Genomic DNA, 24,482 nt, shown 5'->3' with positions numbered 1-24,482 from the left:
TGACAGTCTATTTGTTCAATATAATTCAATCAAAGAAGTAAACGTAGACGGTGAGTAGTACATTTTCTATTTCCCATATAGTGTTAACATTTTTTGAATCACCCTGTATATAAGCAAATCCTGAAAACTTTGACCTCCTGTAACTGTAAAAGTATACGGCCAAGAGAAGAAAAAATTGATATGGTTTCTAACCTAGGTCAAAGCTACATGTATGCAATTTTTTTTTTGAAATCCGTGTTATTTCAGTTCTTTATTGGGCGAATTGACTCTTGATATGAAGCACATTCAACAGCGCACTGCTGTCAGCTAAAGAAAAGGTTGTTTCGTAACTCGATTTGTCTTGGTTTATAGACAGATCTGAGGTGATCCTGCTGAGCAACCAGTGGCGTGCCCAAGGTGGGTTGGTGGGGTTATAACCCCCCTGGCCCAGTATTCTTAAAAAATAAATAAATAAATAAAAAAAGAACGTCAAAGGCAGGAAAAGTTGAAATTAGGCAGTGGCGTGCCCAAGGGGGGGTTGGTGGGGTTATAACCCCCCCTTTGGCCCAGTATTCCTAAAAAAAGAACATCAAATGTAGGAAAAGCTGGCAAAATAGTGTACGTAACCCCTCCCTTTCGAAAATCCTGAGCACGCCACTGAAATTAGGAATGACTATTAAGAAAGTACATGTACCCCCACAATCAAAATCCTGGGCACGCCACTGTGAGCAATGCTTCTGCAATTGTACTGCATCCCAGAGGGTTATTTTCATTCTTGTAAGGTGTGGGATGAAGTGTTTTATTTCTGTTTCTGACAAGGAACCAAAAATATTTAGGATCGGATTCTTACTTAATTCACCGTTTAGCAAACATTTATCATATGCCTCTGATAGGCACGTATCTAGAAATATATTTCGGGGGGGGATCCGAACCAAGTGTCCCAGAAATATTAATAATGTTTAATTAAAACAATTAAATTAAATATTAATTAAAATATGTACATTTATTAATATTGCATTTTTATTATTACATGAATACTTAAAAAGATGGTGTAAGAATATAAATATAACAGAATATATTTATTATCTAGTTTGCGTGTACGGCCTCCTCGATGGCGCAGTGGTAGCGTCTTCGCCTTGTAATCAAGGGGTCCCGGGTTCGATACCCGGTGGAGGCACAAGTGGTTCGGATCCCACTATAAACTGTAGGTCCAGTCCCGATTAGCCTTACTGTGCATAAAGTGGACTTAAAACAACAAATCAATCAATCAAGTTTGCGTGTACTTAAGATCGCCAAATGTTGGATAAAAACAAGGCAATTAATGTGAAATAGATAAAGAATTGAATATTAAAAAAGGATGTTAGATCCAGTTGACGAAAAGTAAAGTTCCTGATTAATGTTTTACGCATATTATCATAAGTAGTATTGTGCATAACTGTTCTTTGTTACTGTCCTTCAAAGCAGTATGAACCCAATATAATAATCCTTGTCTTCAAAGTTCATAGGAAATTAATGACCATCGATTGTAGTACAACAAATGCTAAACAGTACAGTTTTACTATTTTATTTTAGTACTTGGTAAGTCTTTCAGAAGGGGGGGGGGGGTCCGGACCCCCCTTAAATACGTCCTTGGATTCACATTAACCAACATCTTTCACTCTTTTAAAGTTAAATTCATAGAAAGGAAAACTCACCTATCTGCAGTTGTGGATGATAATAAACCTTTTTGGGAAATTGATGTGATTTGAGAATCCTAAAGCGGACATTTATCAAACATAGAATTTAAAATATGACAAAATGTAAATCCCGCATTACTTACATCTACATATTATGGATGATATTAGTAGAGTTCTTGGTGTTGCCAGCACAAACTGTAGAAGGCTTGTGGCACTCGGAAATTACATTACTCCTTCAACACAAAGCTTAGCTCCATCTGTCCACAAAATATAGCATAACTTAAGTCTTATGCGAAGAACACTAATGATTGGTTGTTTGTTTTACCTGTTGTTGCTCTTTCCGTTCATGTCGGGGGAGGCGCTGCCCCCGATGGCCGAGTCGGCGTCCGTGAGGAGGCTGTGGGGGCTCCCCCTGCTGTCCTCGGTGGCGACGACGAGGAACCCTGGGTCGACGCCTGCCATCATCTCCGACGGGAGGCCTCTGGGCAGGAAGGGCGGCTTCAGGGCGCTGCGGGCCAGGAGGGACTTCGGGGCTACGTCATACCTCGCTTCCTTCTCGGAGATCTGCAAAGAGGGAGGGGAAGTCACCGTTAATCCAACTGGGTAGTCTTCACAGAGAAATGTAACGTTCGATACCGAAATTATTTTAATATCTGTGTCAGAATCGAGACAAGGAAGGGCAGGTCATAACGTGCAACATAGAGAAGATTGGTGCTTTGCAACATGCAGAGGATGAGAAGTCAGAATCTGCACACTGAGGCGGGAAGGGAGCCAGAACCTGCAAAGTGTGGTGGATGAGAGCCACAAAACCTGAAAAGCGCGGCGGGTGAAGAGCCACAAAACCTGAAAAGCGCGGCGGGTGAAAAGCCACAAAACCTGAAAAGCGCGGCGGGTGAAGAGCCACAAAACCTGAAAAGCGTTGCGGGTGAAGAGCCACAAAACCTGAAAAGCGCTACGGGTGAAGAGCCACAAAACCTGAAAAGCGCTGCGGGTGAAGAGCCACAAAACCTGAAAAGCGCTGCGGGTGAAGAGCCACAAAACCTGAAAAGCTCGGCGGGTAAAGAGCCACAAAACCTGAAAAGCTCGGCGGGTGAAGAGCCACAAAACCTGAAAAGCGCGGCGGGTGAAGAGCCACAAAACCTGAAAAGCTCTGCGGGTGAAGAGTCACAAAACCTGAAAAGCTCTGCGGGTAAAGAGCCACAAAACCTGAAAAGCGCGGCGGGTGAAGAGCCACAAAACCTGAAAAGAGCGGCGGGTGAATAATCAGAACCTGCAAATAGCAGCAGGTGAGGAACCGAAGCATGTAACAGAAGTGATTGTGATCAGGAAACGATATTTCCATTTCAATAGGACACTAAAGTAAATTAAAAACTCTTAACTTTTTTCACTTCATCGTACGAAACCATATTGCAATATATTAAAATTAATTTCACGTCAATTATTTTTGCACAGTAAATATACAGTATACATCCGATGCAGAACACCAACAATTAAGATCTATTTACAATTATCAGTACTATTAGTTCTGTCGGAAAAAAATATCCTAAGTTGTTCTGCAACCCGTTTTATACTGTGTAATTTCGGTTGCCTGCAAAAAATGGGTGAAAATGGCGAATTCTCACCTTCACCGTGGTGCTGTCATTGTCGGTGTCTGTAAACACTTGCAAAGTTATTTCCCTTCGGAATCTCCACCAAGTATAAAACCGCCGATTCACCCACCTTTATGGATTCGTCTTGGTAGGTCTTGTGAAGAAGCCTTGCTGTGCGCACTCAACTAACACACCTAGCTGTAAATAATGCAGAGATGAAAACCCGGAAAAATAGCATCTCCGCAAAGAAGAGTTTCCCGTGTGAGAAAGTTTGCTCAATTTCTCTCTTCCCACCGCGAAGATACGAAGGATTTCACTCGTCACACAACGGCGACTTCGAATTCGCATGCAGAAATTTCGTTCCTGCCACAATTTGCATTTCTTTCATTCCTTCGCAAACAAGGGATTCAAAAGCAGGTTTCAACCGGCCTGTGTATTTTTCCGTCGCTTTTGTGGATAATCGCGACGATGGGCATGAGTGATGATTAGATGAAACTGTTGAAGGGATGCTCTCCAAAAATACCCATTCCATTCCGAGACTTGAACCCGGCACCGCCGTGGCGGAGCGGTTAGCACAGCGCACTATGATGGAAGGGGTCTTGGGTCTATGTCTCCCCTGGACATAATGTTCTTTCTGAATTCCTGTTCATTAATTTCATTATATCATCACTCATCGCCATCTTCACAAATTAGCCAAAAGTGGCACAAAGAAGCGAAGTAAAATAAAGCAAATCAATGCTGACTACGGAAAGAAAAGACCGACAAAATTAAAATCTAGGATGAAAACTGACTTACTGTCTTTACTGGCCATTTTCCGCCCCCTGTATGCAATCTTGATCTCGCAGTTGTGAAATTGTAAACTGTATCGCAGTCAATCACAAAATTATTATTTTTAACGTCCAATGGCGAAATTTACTTCACCCTCTGGCTAACCAGGGGTGGTTTAGAAAAAGACTGCACATATGGGGACATTTGGTGAGGGGGAGGCGTTGCTTCGTGTCGCCCGTCACTCGCCTACCAATTTCTTCCGCCAATTAATACTTCCTGTTCCCGAACGCTTCCCCAGTTGGCCCTCGTAAGTCACTCTCCGCCGCAGCACCCTTTGGGGTCTAAGGTTACCCCAGGAGATGCGGCTAATTCCGGCGACCGCAGCTGCTGTTTCTAAACCACTTGGAAATAGTTTCTCTCCTTCGCACTGGAATGGAAGAGGCACTTCCGGTCAGTCATGGAATGGAATCAAGAAACCAAAAGTGTTCCAAAATGATTTGGATTTTTTCTTATTACACGTCGTGCTTCTTACTTTTGGGGCTAATCATAGCGATTAGCTGAAGATTACGCAAAGAATCGAACCCGGAACCTTATGTGACGAGATCGCATGCTCGTCCATCAATCAATGTATTTAATATGTGCGTACAATATGTGTTGAAACAGTAGGCGAATTGTCCACCACCATTTTCATCCGGTCTGTGTTACACAACGTGATAACAATAAATTGAAATAAACATGTCAATAAGCAGAGGGAAATACCCGTTTCGAACCAACATAGTTTCATTCCATAAAACAACACAGGATGTAGAATAAAAAAGTAATTAAAATAGTGATGGACAATTTGCCTACCATCATCTTTGCCGTTGACTTTACATATTTTATCAAAGCTGCAATTTGAATACTTTTCGGACACATTTTTATTTATTTGAAAACATCCTGAACAGAGCATGAATCATTTTATAGAGGGTGGTGCAAAATTTATCCCCGATGAGCAATTTTGAGAGATTTGTTTGTTGTTTTTATGTTTATCTAGTGCTTTTTTTTTTGTCAATTTGCAAAAGATTACATCGATTAACGTACACCTTCAGCTGTGCCCTCGAAAAATATGAGAAACAAATGTTTCCAAGCTATTTATACACGTGACACTAACACCACTGTTGCCAGGTCATAGGTACAGTGAGATCCATGAGTATTACCGTGCAATTTGTCCACCACCATGTTCATGCACTTTATTTGACCCAATAAGAGAAAAGAAAACTCAAAACAAGCTGTTGACAACTTCAGTACCAGCATACATAAAAATCCATCGCTTAAAAACGCATAAGGATGTAAGAGAAAAATTAATGAAAATAGTCATGGACAATTTGCACGGTAATACTCATCGATCCCACTGTACAAACATGGCGGTGGATCAGTACAGAAATCGTGATTTTTATCCAATTTTTATTATTTAACGTCGCTTTTCTGGGGAAAGTGCTACTTTAAATCGAATTATTGAAAGAGGAACAATTTTACTTTCCACGTAAAGAAGCACAAAATCAAATTTTCCACCATTAACTTCCCACGGGGATGTCCCCTCTTGCCCCCACTGGATACGCCCGTATACTCATAGCTTATATGGTAGCGTCTAGCGTCATCGCCTTGTAATCACGGGTTCGATACCTGGTGGATGCACACAGTGGTTCGGATCACATTTTAAACTGTAGGTCCAGTCCCGATTAGCCTTACTGTGCATAAAGTGGACTGAAAACAACAAACCAATCGTAGTTTCTAAACAAGATCTTAACTGGCAAAATGGTAGGAAGACGTCCTTTACACTTTGTGAAAGTTTATCGGTATTGTACAGTGACACACACACACACGCGTTCACGGGGGTAGCTGATGGGGCTACAGCCAGTGATGTGCATCTACGCGTAAACAACGATAGTCTACATTCTACACATAGACTACTTTATACACGTAGATGACGTAATCTATGTAAACAACATACCGAAAGGTGATAACTCAGCAAAGGGCGCCGTGGAATTTAAAGAAAATTATACTGCGTATCAGTTGCTGATGTGTGAGGAGAACTTCTCATACTCTTTCTTCCAAATTCGAACAATTTCTCGCCTAGGAAGAAACCTAACAGGAAATATTGTAGTGTTTTATGGGGAAAAGACCACTCTTACGTCACGACTGCCATCTGTTGTTGTTTTTTCCATACTATTTATCTTCCTTCGTAGTTGATAATAGAAGAGAAGAGAAATTTTGTTGTATATAGTTGAAAATGTCACTTTCATTTCATGAAACCCTTGAAAATATTAATTTTAATGCACTTTAGATTGTCTACGTAGTCTCTGTAAACTACAACCCAATGTAATCTACGCGTAGATTACGTGTAGACAACGTAAACTTATAGTCTACGGCACATCACTGGCTACAGCCCCTCACGAAATGTTGATAAAGTCAAAATTTTTAAGTGTAAGCTGTAAAGATCTCAGGAGAAAGTAAACTGGTAAATGCCGACTCCTCTTAAAATGACTCCCGATTAACAGATTTGTCTCTTCCCCTACCCGGAACGCAGCTATGTGCCATCCACTTTTGCAATTGCAGCCCCTTCCAAAAGTGCGCGCCGAATAAGCAACAACGTGAAATACCCGCAGAATGGTTAACAACTGCATTCCTTCGTTCAATCAAGAAGCACAGATAATAAACACGGTGAACTGCATCCAGGAAACGAAAGGAACCGGAAAAGAACTCCTCAGGGAGCTGCTGTGTTGCTTCACAAAAGGCGCCGCCTTGTACGCACTGTGGTAACGCACCGTATGTGTGCCGATTCGCACATTTGCATTAGCGTGCGCTCTGAGTGTGGGAGCGGAGGCGGATTCAGACCCTATTTCCCTTCCGGAGTGCTGCGGCTTTATCAAAAGGCACGGGAAACGTACTGCACGTTGCAACGGGACAAGCTGCTGGGAACCAGTTCCTTGTGGATACGAGGGAAGTTCTAGTGTGTTTGTTGCTGCTAGACCTTGCGACCTGAAATGTTCAGTAATGTTGTTATTGGCAATGCAATAAAGGCAAACGCTGTCTGACCGATACGTACGATTTAACTTTCATACAGACAGGAAAACGAACTTCAAAATGGAGATACAGACATTTGAAAGGGGTGAATCCAGACTCTGGAATGGAGGGAATCCTGACTCTGGAATGGAGGGAATCCTGACTCTGGAATGGAGGGAATCCTGACTCTGGAATTGAGGGAATCCTGACTGGAATGGAGGGAATCCTGACTCTGGAATGGAGGGAATCCTGACTCTGGAGTTGGAGAATGTAAATCTTGGAATGGAGAGAATCCTGACTCTGGAATGGAGAGAATCCTGACTCTGGAATGGAGAGAATCCTGACTCTGGAATGGAGGGAATCCTGACTCTGGAATGGAGGGAATCCTGACTCTGGAATGGAGGGAACCCCGACTCTTGAATGGAGGGAACCCCGACTCTGGAATGGAGGGAACCCCGACTCTGGAATGGAGGGAATCCTTACTCTGGAATGGAGGGAATCCCGACTCTGGAATGGAGGGAATCCTGACTCAATAATGGGAGAATGTAAACCTTGGAATGGGGGGAATCCGGACTTTAGAATGGAGGGAATCCTGACTCTTGAATGGGAGAATGCAAACCTTGGAATGAAGGGAATCCGGACCTTAGAACGGAGGGAATCCTGACTCTAGATGAGAGGAATCTGTATTCTGGATTGGGGGGAATCCGTACTCCGGAATGGAATTCATTGAGCCACTAAAGAACATGTGAGTGGACGACTATTTACGAGAGATCTATTGGTTTCATTGTTGTTCGAGACTGGTTTTAACATCAGAAATCTAATTTTTATTTAGAGGGTGCCGAGGCTGGGCAAGTGTTTCAATGCCACGACTCACCGTTGCAAAATGGTCAACGGTTTGCTTTTTAACAGAGTCAGTACAACTTTCGGATACATTCTCAATAGAAGTCTTAGTACAAGAGGGAACCTTAGTTTTTGGTCAGTCCTCGTAGAAAGTCAGAGTTGTCTTGCTTTTTCTATTAACTTCTATCGCTATAGTTTTCTCTGCCAAGAAGAAATGAAAGAAAAAAGCGAAGATAAGAGAGTGAGTGTACATTGATTTCACAGTCACGGTTTGGGCGTTTCTTTTTCGAGTACCATCGGATGGGTAGTTCGGGCAACTGTTCCTAGAGAGCGTAACGGTCGTGCTACATGACGTCTGACGACCATCCCAGTGCCAAGACAAAAAAGTCACTTTTATCCACGGTGTTCTTTTAAAAAATACAATCTGACAAACGATTTAACAAAATAAGCATTCAAACCAACATTGCTTGCAGGGACAATTAAATCCATGTTTTCCTTTTTTTTTGTTTCTCGAACGATAGATGTCGCTCTGCTCTTCAATGCAGAGAAGAGAGTTTTTGCACGTAAAATATCTGCTCAGGCAAACCTTAGTAAATTTACTAATTTCGCATTAATATGCTGTTAATTCTTGCTGTAAAATTTCCCAACTAACAAATTATTTTATTATATATCCTAACAATTTTATGCTACGTTCTGAGAATGTGTTTATGAATAAATGACTTATTTTTATTAATAAAGTGAAGCAGCGAGAAATGCATAGTTTGAGATCGGTTAGTCCAATCCAGCCTAACTATTGCCTATTTTGGGGGGAGCAGGAAAACGTTTATAGTATCCTTGCCTTGGCTCATCTCACCAAACAAGTCGTTAGGTGCCTGGGCTTGCCCCGAGTTGATACCTTCCTGGAGATGAGGCCTGCTCGAAAAAAGTTTATAGTATAAGAATGGTATCATTTGCATTGTAAAAATTTGTGTACAATGGCCACAGAAATTTCTCTGATAGCTGCGTTCTGAGGGAGGGGGATGTACTTAACATATCTCGTGATTACTATTTTTAAAAAAAGTCATTCAAAGACAAAATCCAGGGTCCTTTTAAGAGGGTTTGCGTTCTTCCCTTTGGTTTTTTCCTGAGTTCTTTACGACTTTCATTTGAAAAATCTTGATTTTCTCACCATTTTTAGGAGGGGCTGTTGGCCCATCAGCTGCCCCTTGCGTACGCCAGAATATAGCCTACACACATACTGGGCGGCCCGAGTTAAAGTTGTCCTACTCAGAGTCCTCTGGAGCAGTGGATTGAGCTGAAACTTGATACAGAGGCTATGGAGACCATTGATGAAAAAAATATTTGAAATTTTCCCCACCAGATGGAAATGTGGCGCTGAAGCAACAACAACCAGCAATTTGAGTGTCGGTACAGCAGTGTTCCATATGCGCCCCCTCAACGTAAATGACCCTTTGGAAACATAAGGCAGTGTAATCAATGGGCACACAAAGCCTTTCCCGTGAAATTGCTCACTGTGTACCAGATTGCAGCGCCACATTTCGACCTGGTGGTGAAAATTTGAACTATTTTTTTCTCATCAGCATTCGCTTCCCCATGGTCTCCACAGCTTCTATACCAAATTTCAGCGCAATCCGTTGCTTCGAACTGGCTGCAGAGGGCTCTGAGTATGACAACTTTGTAGCCACCCGATACTACTGGAATTTCCAACGCACATCTTCGCCTCATACAGCTATTCCACCAGTAGCTATGACGCACGTTTCGACTAAGCTGATCAAGACAATTGGTAGCGAAATAACACTGAATAAAGGTCCATAAAATTAACATGGCTGCAGCGTTCTCCTGATTGGCCACTGACAAAATTATGTATGGTGCGCGATTTGTGCACGCTCTACAGTTCAGTTCACAGTTAATTTACAACAATGTTTAGTGACACTCTAGCGTAATGGGCACGAACCATTGTTAACGTACAAAATCGTGTTTTTCGCACAGCATGCTTATCAAATGCAAGCTCTCTTGGGTCACCTGGAGGGAAGATTCTTCACGCAAAGGAAACCAGGTCTTACGTAATAATATCGCCACGTCTCTCTCCAAGGACAGCCTTGTGTCTGCTTTTGTATTCAAGGCACGAAGGAACAGAAAAGCACTGGTAATCCTCGTTCTGCTACACGGATGTTCTGCTGTGAACTGAATCCCTCACCACGTTAGCTCCGTCTTCATAAGCATTACACACCGCAAATTATAAGTCTCCTAATATTCTCATTGCGTGTGCCTATGGCAACCTTGATAATTGTGCAACTTCTTGGTTTGCATTCGATGCCGCTGAGAACTAGAAACTGTAGCAGGAACGAGCAAATATCAGAATCTGGAATCCTGGTACAAACGTCCGAATCGCGAATCCTGGTTCAAACATTCGATTAACGAATCTTGGTTCAAACATCCGAATCGCGAATGCGGGTTCACATAACCGAATCGCGAATGTTGGTTCAAACGTCCGAATCGCGAATCTTGGTTCAAACGTCCGAATCGCGAATCTTGGTTCAAACGTCCGAATCGCGAATCTTGGTTCAAACGTCCGAATCGCGAATCCTGGTTCAAACGTCCGAATCGCGAATCCTGGTTCAAACGTCCGAATCGCGAATCCTGGTTCAAACGTCCGAATCGCGAATCCTGGTTCAAACGTCCGAATCGCGAATCTTGGTTCAAACGTCCGAATCGCGAATCTTGGTTCAAACGTCCGAATCGCGAATCTTGGTTCAAACGTCCGAATCGCGAATCTTGGTTCAAACGTCCGAATCACGAATGCGGCTTCACATCACCGAATCGCGAATGCTGGTTCAAATATACCAATCACTAATACTGCTTCAAATATACGAATCGCGAATCCTGGTTCAAACGTCCGAATCGCGAATCTTGATTCAAACGTCGGAATCGCGAATCTTGGTTCAAACGTCAGAATCGCGAATCTTGGTTCAAACGTCGGAATCGCGAATCTTGGTTCAAACGTCCGAATCGCGAATCTTGGTTCAAACGTCCGAATCGCGAATCTTGGTTCAAACGTCCGAATCGCGAATCTTGTTTCAAACGTCCGAATCACGAATGCGGGTTCACATCACCGAATAGCGAATGCTGGTTCAAATATACCAATCACGAATCCTGCTTCAAATATACGAATCGCGTTTCCTGGTTCTAATATTCGAATCGCGAATCCTGGTTCAAACATCCGAATCGCAAATCCTGGTTCAAACATCCGAATCGCAAATCCTGGTTCAAACATCCGAATCGCAAATCCTGGTTCAAACATCCGAATCGCAAATCCTGGTTCTAACATCCGAATCGCAAATCCTGGTTCTAATATCCGAATCGCGAATCCTGGTTCTAATATCCGAATCGCGAATCCTAGTTCAAACATCGATATCGCGAATCGTGGATCAGATCGTCGATTATGAGTTGCAAAAATGTGGCTCTTTTTACCCAATTTCCTTCACTTCATCAACGACAGATCTTTCAGACGAGCTATCTTCGAAGAAACCAAAGAACTGTATTGACTTTGAAGCCAAGTGTCGTGAGTTCGAAAGTACGAATGCGCCAATGTGTTTGTTCCATCATCCAGTATATATGAATGAACCAAGTTCTTTTCATTGACAAAATTAACTATTTGGGCAAGTACACATTGTCTTGCTATTTCTAAATTATTGGTGAATGGACACATTTACAATATATAGCAGTACGAAATCCTCATACTAACCTACTGACGCCGAAAAATATTACTTTGGAAAGGAAGTATCGCTGGATGAGTATTTGTCATACAAAAACCTCGTCTTTATCTCTTGACCGTTGGAATGTTGTTAACGGCCAAGTTTATGGTTTTGCACTTTTGAAACACACTGTACGCACAGATAACTGTTGAAGTAGGACTGCATGAATAAATGCTTCGGAATGGCCATGAGATTGGCTCTACTTCAGTTCCAAATAGGCTTTTACTACAAGCATTTTTTACTCTGACTGTACATTAAAGATACGTGACACTTCCTTACCTTAGCCACTTCGTTGTCTGCGTCGGCGTCTGGGTTCTCAGTGGGGAGAACACCTGAAACAATAAAATAAACAAATGACAATGGAATGCATAAATGAGAGTAGAGCAATAACTTACAATAAATTTTCAATATCATGCACACATTTAAACCAGGCAAGTACATGGCAACGTTATATTTCAATTGTTGGCTAGAACAGATGTCGATTGTTGGATTGAGTTTTGATTTAGTTTGTGTTTTAAGCCCACTTTATGCATAGTTAGGCTAATCGGGACTGGACCTACAGTTTAAAATGGGATCCGAACCACTATGTGTGCCTCCACCGGGTATCGAACCCGGGACCCCTTGATTACAAGGTGACGACGTTACCGCTACGCCATCAGGAGGCACTTGATTGTTGAAAGTACGGGGGTTGTTCCAAAAGCACCGCTACTGCTTTGTATTCTACAATTAGATTGTACTGTTTGTTGTTTTCCGGTCCAATGGTGTATTCGGTTCCGTACAAAAATCTTTACATGGCTGTACTTTTAAATCTATGTTTACAGAAAAGCTCAAACAAAACCGGAAAAAAAGGTTCCTGGACCGAATTCAAATACTTTACCGATAAAAAAGTTCTTTACGGTCCAGAACCCATTTACGCTTGCTGATTTTCTCTCCTGGACCGGAATTGAATTTATTTAGAATTCCTGGACCTTTAACAACCCTGCCTTGAAGACGATTGGCAGATAGAAATAGCGCCCAAGGCCAGCCGCCAGTTGAAAAGACGCTTAGTATAGCAGTCACAGATGGAGATCACCGTTATAGATCGAAGATGAGGAATGTATGCTGCTAGAGAAGTGCCGCAATAAAAGGCAGCCCCCATTCACAGAACAAAACGGTTACTTTGACAAAATCCTGTTTCTCTGCTGGCTGCTTCGGGGAGGAGTGTTTCAAAGGTTGCCGCTTGTTGTCCCAATAGGGGGGCAGGCGTAGGCCCAATTGGCTGTTTGACCGCAAGTTCCTTCGTAGGTAAACGCGGCAACAGCGGGTCACTGCCATAAAGACGTATTCCGCGCCTGGGTTTAGGAAAACTGACACCCAAAAATGGAAAACCAAACAAAATACTTTTGCAGGGCCACCAGAACACCACGATACACCTCAAGGTTCCCAAAAGAAATTGCAAAGTGTCCACATTTAGATGTGTTAAGTGGGAGCTGTGAATCTGAATCTTTTCTCTAAATCACAGTGAATCGTCTAAGCCAGTGGTTCTCAAGTTGTGGCACTCGTACCCCCGGGGGTACATGAACTACTTGAAGGCTGCACGCAATCAGCTCGGAGAGTGGTTTTTCATCCACGGTGAAATTTGGAGCCGAATCTCTGCTTGAAAGATTCAAGTGCACAAGCAGACATCCTTCTCACTACAAATTCTGAGGATTTACGGGAAAAGCTCCAAAATTGTGCTTGACAGTTTGTTTACAAACTTATTTTTGTTCTTTACTCTCTTTTTCAATAGCTCTGGAAAAAGTATGTGAAAATGAAAGTTTTTATATACTTCTTAGCATACATGTGTTTCACATTTTTAGTTTTGTAATTAATCATGAAGATTGTAAACGTAGGAACATCCATGCAAATAATAAACCTACAATTATAATGTTTATTTTTCTCATCTTTCCACATACAGCCCGAATGCCATTTTGCTCTCTTGCAGATACGCCCAACCAATCAGGTAGTAGCCTAAAAAAATTCCCAAAACCCACTATTTGGTAAAACGCATGGTAGGGGTACATTAAACGTTTATACCGCGTTTGTTACAACCTGTCCCGGTTCCCGCGCTAGCTGATCGCTGGCTTTTCTCCGTGCTGGGGAAAGTCAAAGCCAGGCAGCCAATTAAAATACGCAACGTGGCAACAGCGTCTACGTAAGCGCCTCTCTGCTGGCTTCCATTCGCTCCTCGCTGCCCAGCAGACGATTTTTTCCTCGTTTCTCATTGGCACCGAAACTGTCGAGCGGTCCCTAGCGCGGGAAACGGGACAGGTTCTAACAAACGTGGTATAGTTGCGACTAAAGGGTACACTGAGAAAAAAAGTTCGAGGGCCGCGGGAATTGATATGAAGTTATCCTCTATCAAACAGTGCAACACCCCAAGTAAAAAATCAGAAGCACGAAGATTACAGATTTCGTACAAGTAGTGTATATATTATTTTTTATAATGAGTGTATGTGCATTTTGCCATGGATACGAAGGCTCTGTCTTTAATTATGTACTTCATATTTGTTTTACTGAAAACGTTTATATGAAGCAATAACGGGATATTTTTTCAGCGAGTACTGCCATAAGAACAACAGTTTTTGAGCACCTCTCATGTTTATTTCCTGGAGCGTTAAAAGCCTTTCAAAAACATTTACAGACGTCTAAAGTTTACATGCAAATTGTAATTATAATTGAAATTTTATCCAGTAATAGGGTAAAGAAAATCGACACACGCAACAGTGCCACCTGTTGACAAATAGAGCAACTGCAAAGACGAGTAAGAAAAACTTGAGTGAACTTTCTGGGCCACACAAGTAGGGTTTCTCGAAATGAATCAAGTGCACATCATGTATAACGTTAAATATAGGTTCCTGCAGGCACAAGCTGTTTTCTCTCGCCCTGTTGGAAGCATACGAAGCATTTGCTGAAAGAAAAACATCGTGTGGTGCAGCGACAGCTCGATAAATCCCTGAGAAGTTAGATCTTGAAAGAAGTTTGGGGGAAAAAAAGTTAACTAGCTGCTAATCCTGTCTACCCTGTAAAAAAAGGGGAAGCGTCTCATGTTAGGGTGGGATTTCTAAATGTGTGAAGCTTATAATGAATAGTCACGTGTGGAATCCCCCTCCTCACCTCTTTCGTTTGGGTTCACGAGCATCGGTTGGAAGAACAAGAAAGACTATACTATACGATAGATGGCGCCAGGCCAGTGCATTGAAAATATGGTGTCTATTTTTGGATTTTAACAAAAAGGAAAGGTAACAGGAGGCAGTATTTTAAAGATCTTTATGTAACTAAGTGCAAGTTATGCCTACAGCCATTTACCAACGGATAAAGTTAGTACAGATGCTAGTTTTATTCAAGTAATAACAGGACTTCCTTAAATGAAATTAAATATATATTTGAGAAAGTGTCGCTTTGGTGAGGAGAAACGTAGGTAACTATAGCATGATAATGGATAATAAACCTTTTTATACAAGGTTTATAAAAAGGTTCATTATCCATTATCGTGCTCCGTTAATTACCTACGTTTCTCCTTACCAATAAAGCAATTAAATGTATATTGATACAATAAACGCCTTTAAACAAAAACAAAAAAAGTGCCAGTTCTCCGGAGAAAGAATCCTCTTAGGCAACGCCAATGGACACGAGCAGAGTAAATCATTACAACTTTTCGTTTAATCACAAAGTCATAACGTTGAATTTGTTCGATACCCGGTGGAGGCTCATAGTCACTTTAAACTGTAAGTCCAGCGCAAATGAGCTTACTGTGCATAAAGTGAACTAAAAAAAAAACAATCAATCACAATGTTGGATTTGATTTTTATTATTTAGCGCCTTTTTTCTGCAACTTTTGTCTAATCGCGACGGTGAAGATGTTCGATGATATGATAAAAAATCGAAGAGACATTCACAAAGTACACCAATGCCCAGTGCGGGATTCGAGCCCGGGCCCCTGATTGCGCGTATTCATGTTCCACACCTTCAGATCGATATATACGATATTCTATATATGTATATACGTATATATACTATATACACAGAACAGAACAGAACAACTCTCAAGAATTTACTTTCTGTTAACATCAATACTTGTAGATCATTTCTAGCTTTTAATAGGGTACAAAGGCCTGCCAGATGGACTAGTGGTAGTCTAACATCTTCGCTTTGCTATCAAGGGGTCTCGGGCTCAGTACCCGGTTGAGGCCCATAGTGGTTCGGATCCCATTTTAAACTGTACCGTCAGTCCCGATTAGTGTGTAAAGATTAAGTTTCCCATGTATATAGAACCGTGCCATGAAGGCACATTAAGGGGATGTGGGGGTAGGACCCCCACACATCTCGATCTCTGTTATTTTGGAGGTGATGTGATCAGCACCACACTCCAGCCGCCTTTACCAACTAGGGTTGCCACCAGGCACTGATCGATTTGAATCTGGGTGAGCCCCAGAGCTGCCGTATACGGGGACAAGGCCGGAAAAATTCAGACCTTAGGTCAGCTAGGGATGGACTATATTGGAAATTTGATATCGCGATATATCAAGAAAATATCGTTACAGATGATACGATATTTTTTCAGTATCGGCAAAGTATCGTGACGATATACTGTCTAACACTATAGATCACCCGCCCTGGGAATCGAACCCGGGGTCTCCCGTGTGGCGAAAGAGGAGTAATAACGAAGACTCGTAGGATACAGGAAGCGCATGGACCGAAGTTCAGTGACCGGCTGAGAATAGCTCCATCTCGCTTTCTGGCTTAGCGTGATAGGTCAAGCCTCGTACGGAGTCGTATCTCGCTGGATCTCCATGTTGACGAAAGTTAGGGAGGATTATTATGCAAAGGCAGAGACTCACGGAAGCAGATTTATCAGGAGGAACAAGCGCGAGTCGGAATCCTTATCCCGCGCACGAGAGGTTCCGGGTTCGAGTCTAATAAGTGGCTTATGATTGAGATAACGCACAAAAGTGTTTATTGCTACTTTCATTTTCCTTTTTGACCTTCTGCATGTTTGTAAGGGACGGTGCGGCAGCCATGTTGGCGCAGACCTTGTCCTCGCCTGCTTTGGTGCGTTCGTCTCGATTCTCGAACCCCATTGACTTGCGATGGTCACAAAATCCGGATAATTCTGATAGTATGGATATTCGGATAGCACAGATTTGGTTAATTTGAAGAAAATCCAAACAAAAGAATATGTGGGTAGCAGTGGCGTATATTGAGCCCAACATCTGGGCTATCTCACTATGTCACGTCGTCCTAGGCTATGAATAGAAATACATTTGTCAACTCCTAAGAAACGAGGTTGCCAACTCATAGGAGATCAGGTTGCCAACTCATAGGAGATCAGGATGCCAACTCATAGGAGCTCAGGATGCCAACTCATAGGAGCTCAGGATGCCAACTCATAGGAAATCAGGTTGTCAACTCATAGGAAATCAGGTTGCCAACTCATAGGAAATCAGGTTGCCAACTCATAGGAAATCAGGTTGCCAACTCATAGGAAATCAGGTTGCCAACTCTCAGGAAATCAGGTTGCCAACTCTCAGGAAATCAGGTTGCCAACTCCAGAATCAGCATCATCATCTCACTGAAATGAATAATAATATTTACAATTTCTGATCGATTTTTCTCCTGTATTTTATTCTCTAGACTTCAGGCTTCGCAGATAGCCTTGCTAGCCTAGAATATAAACTCCTGGAAGATAGCCTGTAAAACGGGTATACGATAAAACTGCCCGGATAATGCACACATTCGGATATCCGCATCCGTATATCCTGATAAAACCCTATCTGGATTTAGCCACTCCTCAATGTGACACGCGCAGCCCCCCTTCCCTCCCTGTTGAGGTTTTACTTTGCCTGAAATCATCGTCGTCGGTTCTTAAACTTAGCCAGTTTACAGTGTGGTAATGCGATGGATGAGGTACGTTATTCTGGACTAACCATGTGGTAAAACGACACACACGAACAATCACAGTTTCCATTTTTCGCTATGTGCACTACTAACGTAGTTGTCCTTGGGGACCGGACTTTTGACTTCATCGAAATAGAGACAGGGAAGGAAACAAAGTAGTGGTACAGAAAGAGAAACGAAATAGAGAAACACACAGAGAGCATGAATGAAGGGAGGGGGAGAGAGAGAGATGAATAAGTCGACGGCACTAGTCGCGTCGTGTAGAATGACTCATTCTGTTTCCATAGCAAGTTGTCACATGTTGCGAAACCACGTTAGAGAGCAGCTGTGTTGATTTACGTGGAACGTGTTTCGTTTACCCCTCCAGGTTTTTGTGTATAACATTGCTTTTCGCGATTAGTATTCAAGATGAACAGCGACATGCCATAAAATTTTGTTGGCGTTTAGGGAAAAGTGCTGCGGAAACATATGCAATGTTTCAACAGGCATATGCCGATCAAGACAGACTGGGTAGAGCCACAGTGTACCGATGGCACAAGTTGTTCGAAGATGGGCGCGAATCAGGCGCTTTGCTTCCGGAAATTTTCCCGCATCCAGCCTACAGCCCGGACCTTGCACCCTGCGACTTTTGGCTATTTCCACTTTTAAAGGCCGCTTTACGTGGTCGTCATTTCATGACGAACAAAGAAGTGATCACCGCAGCGCAAGTTTTCTTCAGTTCGCTACCTGACGACGAATTTTCATCAAAGACGTTCACAAAGTGGCAGGAGCGTATGGACGCTTGCTTAGATGTCAATGGTGCCTATTTTGAAAAAGATGTACGTCTACCCGATATGGCTGATTCTCAATAAAGATTTTGTGGTTTGTAATTTTTTTGTTTCATTTTAATGATTCTTGGAGGGGTTCATGTACATGCTTGTCTTTTAACTGCTACGCAGTCACGACTTTTTGACCTTTTGCGCTCATTTTGGTCTCAATCGGCAGCTAATGAACCATATTTTCACACTAGTACATTTGCTAGCCAATGAGGTCGCTGTTTTCCTATACAGGAATTAGTCTCACCTCAGTTAACTCTGCTTTTACTTGCAGATCTCGGAGGGTAAAGTTGACCCTCTTTTTACTCCCAGTTTGCCCGGTGTTTCTGTTGGTGCAACCGATTCGTGGTGCAAACGGACATCAGGGAAGTGAGGATGTAGGTGTCCCATTTTCATTGCCGGTGACCGTACCCCTGGACCCTTTGATTACAATGCTGCAGCATTACCACTGCGCCAGTGGAGAAGTCCTGAAGAAACAGAGAGAGAGAGGGTTGTTAAAGGTTCACGAACCCATAAATTCTAATGGGTCCTACTGGGTCCCGCTGCACGACCGCAACCTTTTTACTCGCACAATTTCAATTCGGTCCAAGTTGCGTATTGTTACATTAAAAAAAAGGTTCCTGGACCGTATTTAAATTGATGCGGGGAAAAAGTTCCTGGACCGAATTGAAATTCATTCTGGAAAAAATGTTCTTAGGCCGAATTTAAATTCATCCGGATAAATTGTTCCTTGACCATATTTAAATTGATCCTGGAATAAAGGTTCCTGGACCGAATTAAAATACTTTAAAGACAAAAAGGTTCTTTACGGTCCAGAACCAATTTATGCTTGCTGATTTTCTCTCCTGGACCGGAATTGAATTTATTTAAAATTCCTGAACTCTGGACAGAGAGCGCGAAGAAGGAAACGAGAGAATCCCATGGCAACCTACGCAGAGTCTACTCATGAGGGGAAATCCCCTGGCAACGTAACCGTTCGTCAAGAGGAAGTCTGAACGTGGATGATGAGGCCAATTGTCTCCACCAGAAGAGACCGTTTTCCTGTGACCTCTTTCCTGCGAGCGACTGCCCTCGCACCGAGAGAAGGGAAGACGCTGCTCCTTTGTTGTGTCTCAGGGCCGAAGTGAGCGAACATCACCTTGGCCTTTTCCACCGTACAATCAGGTCGAACAAGAAAAACACACCAAGGATTTCTTCATAGGTTTCCCCAACGGTGAGGGCTGAACGAGCCTGAAATCAGGGTGAAAAATCCCCACCAACAATATTGTCCTAAAAATACCCCCCACCAGAAATTATCAGGAGGATACGCAATTAGTTTTGGCTTCAAATATACTCAACTGACAGGCACGTACCTACAAATACATTTCGGAGGCCCCCCCAACCCCGACCAACCGTCTCAATAAAAAAATATAATTTTATAAAATTAAAATAATATTAATTAAATATATAAATTAATATTGTAATGTTATTATTACATGAACAGGTAAAAAGATGGTAAAATAATATATATATAACAGGACGTATTCATTATCTAGCTTACGTGTAGTTAAGATAGCCAAAATTTGTATAGAAATAACTGTCCTGGCAAGGAAATTAATGTTAAATAAATAAAGAATTGAATATTTATTGAATAGCAAAAAAGGAGTTGGATCCAATTGACGAAAAGTATAGTTCATGATTAATATTTCATGCATATTAACTTAAGTAGTAGTGTGCACAAATCTTTGGAAGACGTATGGGGCAAATTCATTGCCTTCCAATAAATTCGGTTGAAATAAATAAGCATCGATTACATAGCAAATGCTAAACAATTGAAGGGCCAGGGGGAAAAACGATGAATGTCGATTTTTCGCCCATTTTGAGATCGCAACGCCATCTGATAGTTCAGAAGCTGTACTATAAGAATGAGAACGGCCTTGGTTGGGAAACGCTGAGAAGTGCTTGAAAAACGCATTATTATTTTGGCATATATTAACGTTCTTATGGAAAGAAATACTTTGTTTTTCATTTCCTGGCAAATTGTCTCGAATGAACATTCATCGTTTTTCCCCCTGGCCCTTCAATTACATTTTGATTTTTTAATTTTAGTATTTGGTAACTCTCTCGGGAGGGGCTGGGGGGTCCGGATCCCAGCGTCCTTGTCTACTGAGGATAATGTGTAAAAAAACACACAAAAGAACGAAGGATAATATTGTCTCTGTATGACCATCAAAAGACTTGTACCAATAACAATCTATGTACAGGGTGTTCCAAAAGTCTTCTCACCCCTACATAAATATGTAATAACACAATAATCCAATACAGCATAAGGTATTCTAATAAAGACACATTTGATGGATTCACTGTCACCAGGACGGATGGTTACGCATCCACAATGTCAGTATGAGCCAGAGGCGAGGCGTTCGGTCATCGGGATGACCAAGCAAAATAATTAAAATATTGCATTTTATATATTTTAGAGAAGTAAAAAAAATAATAAGGCAGAATACTCGCATATTTGTGTGAAATAAGCCAAGCGACAGCATGAAAAAGCTCGAAACACGCAAGATTGATTGATTTAATTTATTTTACTTCGCGTTTTGTGCCTCTTGGCTAATTTGCGAAGATGAGGATGAGTGATGAAATGATGAAATTGATGAATGTACATTCACAAACAACCAAGCCCGACCGGGATTCGAACCCGGGACCCTTGGCGTCGCGCGATGTGCTAACCACTCGGCCACAGGGTCGGGCGAAACACGCAAGAGATTCGCTAATCTTTGCGCATCGTAATGAGGCCCTAGTAGCCTACTACCCCTCGCGCCGAACCCTCCCGCCAAGTTTCGACGGCCCAGCTCATCGCAGAATGCTGCGAATATTCTGGTCTCGGCCGGTGCCGAATTCAGCCGAACGCTTCCGAACAGGCAGACAGGTCCAACGACCTGTACTTTCTCCCACTCTTGAAGGTGTGGGTCATAACAGGCCTTTTTTCAGCCCTATGTTTACAGCCACGGCTTCCCTGGAGTCATCAAGATTCTTCCGAGTGTCCATTGGCGTGCTCAAAGATGGCACAATGGAGAATTCGGGAATGACTACTTTAAAAGTACACGTAACCCCTTCCCCTTCGAAAATCCTTGGCACACCACTCGAATGTCTGCTATTTCCACTTGTTAAGAGGAAAAACACACACTGAACGATATAGAATCCGCTTTTCATTATGAAAACAATTCGCGGCGAACCATTGTTCGCGTGGATCTCAGCTTCGAGGTGAGGTAAGCATCACCGCGCTCCAGTTGCGTTCGGTATAAAAGAAAACAAAAAACGGCCTAAAAAGCTGATTCTTCTTAAAAACGCGACAATTGAGGTTTTTGCATTTCAGTTTGTCATATTTAATAATTCTCGTCATATGGGGTAGAATTATGTGTCTTTTGTAGTCGTAAGGTCTGTGGTATGAGCTTTTACATTGAATTGTCAGTGACCTTGGCGTTTATCGCAGAGATTGAAAGATTGACCCCGACGTTCGGCAAATCTTGCGATGACTACGTAAGAATGTCACGCTTCGCCACTGGTATGAGCACCATCATTTTCGTGAAATAGAGGGTGAAATGTAAATACACAACTTCACTGAAACTTAATGGGGTGACAAGACATTTGGACCACTCTGTACAATAAAAGTACAGGAATGTAAGACAAATGATCCGTAATTGATTTAACAAGAACTAAACTAAAATTTATCCTAATAAAACCATTTCATGTATTTTGTAATGTATTAACACTTTCAACCGGGTGGTATAAGTTTTTCATTGTTTACTCTAAGTCCACTTTATGCACAGATAGGCTAATCGGGACTGGACGTACAGTTTAGAATCCGAACCACTGTGCCTCCAAAAATTCTGGATCAACTTTTGCAAGAATGTGAGAATATGATGATTCTAGCTTAGTTGTAATTCCAGCACGCCCTTGTGGGACGCTGCCAGTGTGAATTGTAATTGCATTGAAAGGTAAACAATATTACCAAGATGCAATCCAATCAACCGCCTCCTCCCTCGCAGCACTGATTGGCCTGACGCGGAATCCAATGAGCATGAATCACTCCCTGGTTTGTTAATTGCGTCACTCAATTAGTCGAGTGGCTCACTAATCACTCTGCGGAAAGAAGTGACGCCGGCTGGTTCACTCGTCGCGGTCGGCGGCGCTGCGTGCGTTCCCGTCGTACGTTCAACTGACCACAGAGGGCACTGGCGGCGTCCGAGTGTAAATAAGCTGCTCGTCAAGTCAACCTTGCAGCAGGTTTTCGCATATGTAGTTCCAAACGTGCGCGCAAGAACATAGTTCCACTGAGACGGGTTCTATTCCGACACAACTGCATACTTGCAAGAAAACAGTTATTTAATTTGTAATATACAGACAAAATAGTACATCCATTAGCAGGTATGGACTTAATTGGTTGCAATCACTGTGCAGACGAACTTAGAACCGTAGATTCGCCAACTGCAATGTGTAGTGCGTTGAAGAGACACTGAAACTTTAGAGCGAGTCGAGCGAGACTGAATGCGTTGCAGAACGCGTGCAATCGGCGATACCAGTGTTGCACATCCCACTCTTTTAACCCTATGTTTATTGTAGAGCGGCGAGAATGGCTGAATCTACTGTTCAGCGCGCGGTTTTACCCTAATGTTATTTTGGACTTCGTCCGAAGGGAAATTTTCTTCAAAGACAAGCAAGTTGTTTTGAATGCATAATCCTCCTTGCGGCAACAAGATCAAAGTAAAACAGGGCGTGAGGTGATTTGCCGTCAATGTGCGCACGAATTGTATCACGGGTGTTGAATGATTTGCGGTTTGAGTTTAGCAAGAGGAAACGATTGTTTGTTGTTTGACGACAAAAGAATCTCCGCGGTATTAAAAGATATCGCAGTGAGAAGAAACATGTTTATTATTTGGACGAGACGTCCTTCAACTCGGTGGGTGGGGGAAGGGGGAATAAAACATGGAAGGATACCAGCATGCAAAACCACGCCAGGGCTGAAGAAACCAACGATGAGGGGAAGGGGGAGGCTTATTGTTTCACCCACTGGCGGCAATGAAAGCTTTGTTGAAGGTGCATATTTACTGTTCCGCGCAAAGAAAGGGAAGGGTGATTATCCGCAAGAAATGGACAGACCAAGATTTGAATCCTGGTTTAGTGAAGTGATTCATAAATTGAAACCAGAGTAATAGCGACAGACAATGCACCTGATTGTATATATCACCAATAACAAATCATGTTTTTTTGGTGGTATAACTTGAATTGCGTGTGTCTTACAGGAACGGATGTATTGCGGACGAAGCAACCACGTTTTTCATAAATGTATTTCTTTCTAAACCAAAAAAAAAAAAATTGTCATTAAATTCAAGAGGGCCTATCGTTGTTTACTTTTATCTTTGTTCATTTTTATTTTTGCGTGCTCGAAATATACACACACGCTCTCATGTTTCGAAGATATTTCGCATTTATATTAAGTAATGACACATTTATTAAATAATCTATGCGCAGAAAGTACTTTTAAAATTTTATGTTTCAGGAGACAAAGAGAAGCAAAAATACATTCCACTTGACATGCATGCGGGTTTTGATGTGTTGTGCGGTTGGCAATACTGTGGATTTTCTCAGTGTCTGCGATGTAAGCAGCTCGGCGGTTGAGGAAAGACTGGCACGGAAGATTCTGAGCTCAGTTCTCGCGCGGATTGATACATAAAACCTGCTGCAAGGTTGACTTGACGAGCAGCTTAGTGAATTCATTCGATGTTAGGTGAGGTTGTTTTCGGCGCGTTGCTAAGCGACGCTGTGTTGTGTCGTCGTGGTCAGGGATGTAGTACTCAGTCATGTAGGAAAGGCTTAATTTGGGCAGAAGGTGAACAAGTTGGATCTGCATTGGCTATCTACAGGGTGATCCGTTTGAGATGTCAGAAAAATAAACCGTTTTCTTCAAGAGGTTAATGTAGATATCTGTGAGCAGTTTGTTGTAATGGAAGCAGAAAGAATGTAAGTTTCGAGTGAGTGGAGGTTTACACACTGTGTGCGCTGTTGTGACGTCACCACCACCTTTCTTACCATGCACATTAGCGCCGCCATGTGGCTGAA

At 42.4% G+C, this 24,482-nt stretch overlaps 1 protein-coding gene across 6 annotated transcripts in view; it reads right to left on the bottom strand.

Moving 5' to 3' along the window:
• The window catches only part of nuf (rab11 family-interacting protein nuf), a 315,659-nt gene that overhangs the window by 53,662 nt on the left and 237,515 nt on the right, over positions 1 to 24,482 (bottom strand). For all 6 annotated transcript variants that reach the window (XM_083136507.1, XM_083136509.1, XM_083136510.1 and 3 more), the window contains 2 exons: positions 11,929 to 11,981; positions 1,981 to 2,219 (listed from right to left, as the gene is read on the bottom strand). In XM_083136507.1, coding sequence (XP_082992633.1) covers positions 1,981 to 2,219; positions 11,929 to 11,981 — 292 coding nt within the window. The remainder of the gene's footprint in view (positions 1 to 1,980; positions 2,220 to 11,928; positions 11,982 to 24,482) is intronic.

Source organism: Lepisma saccharinum, chromosome 15, assembly GCF_977018435.1.
Source record: "Lepisma saccharinum chromosome 15, izLepSacc3.1, whole genome shotgun sequence".
Classification (NCBI taxonomy): Eukaryota; Metazoa; Arthropoda; class Insecta; order Zygentoma; family Lepismatidae; genus Lepisma; species Lepisma saccharinum.
The sequence above is the reverse complement of the archived record's forward strand: the minus strand, read 5'-3'. Positions and strand labels throughout refer to the sequence as shown.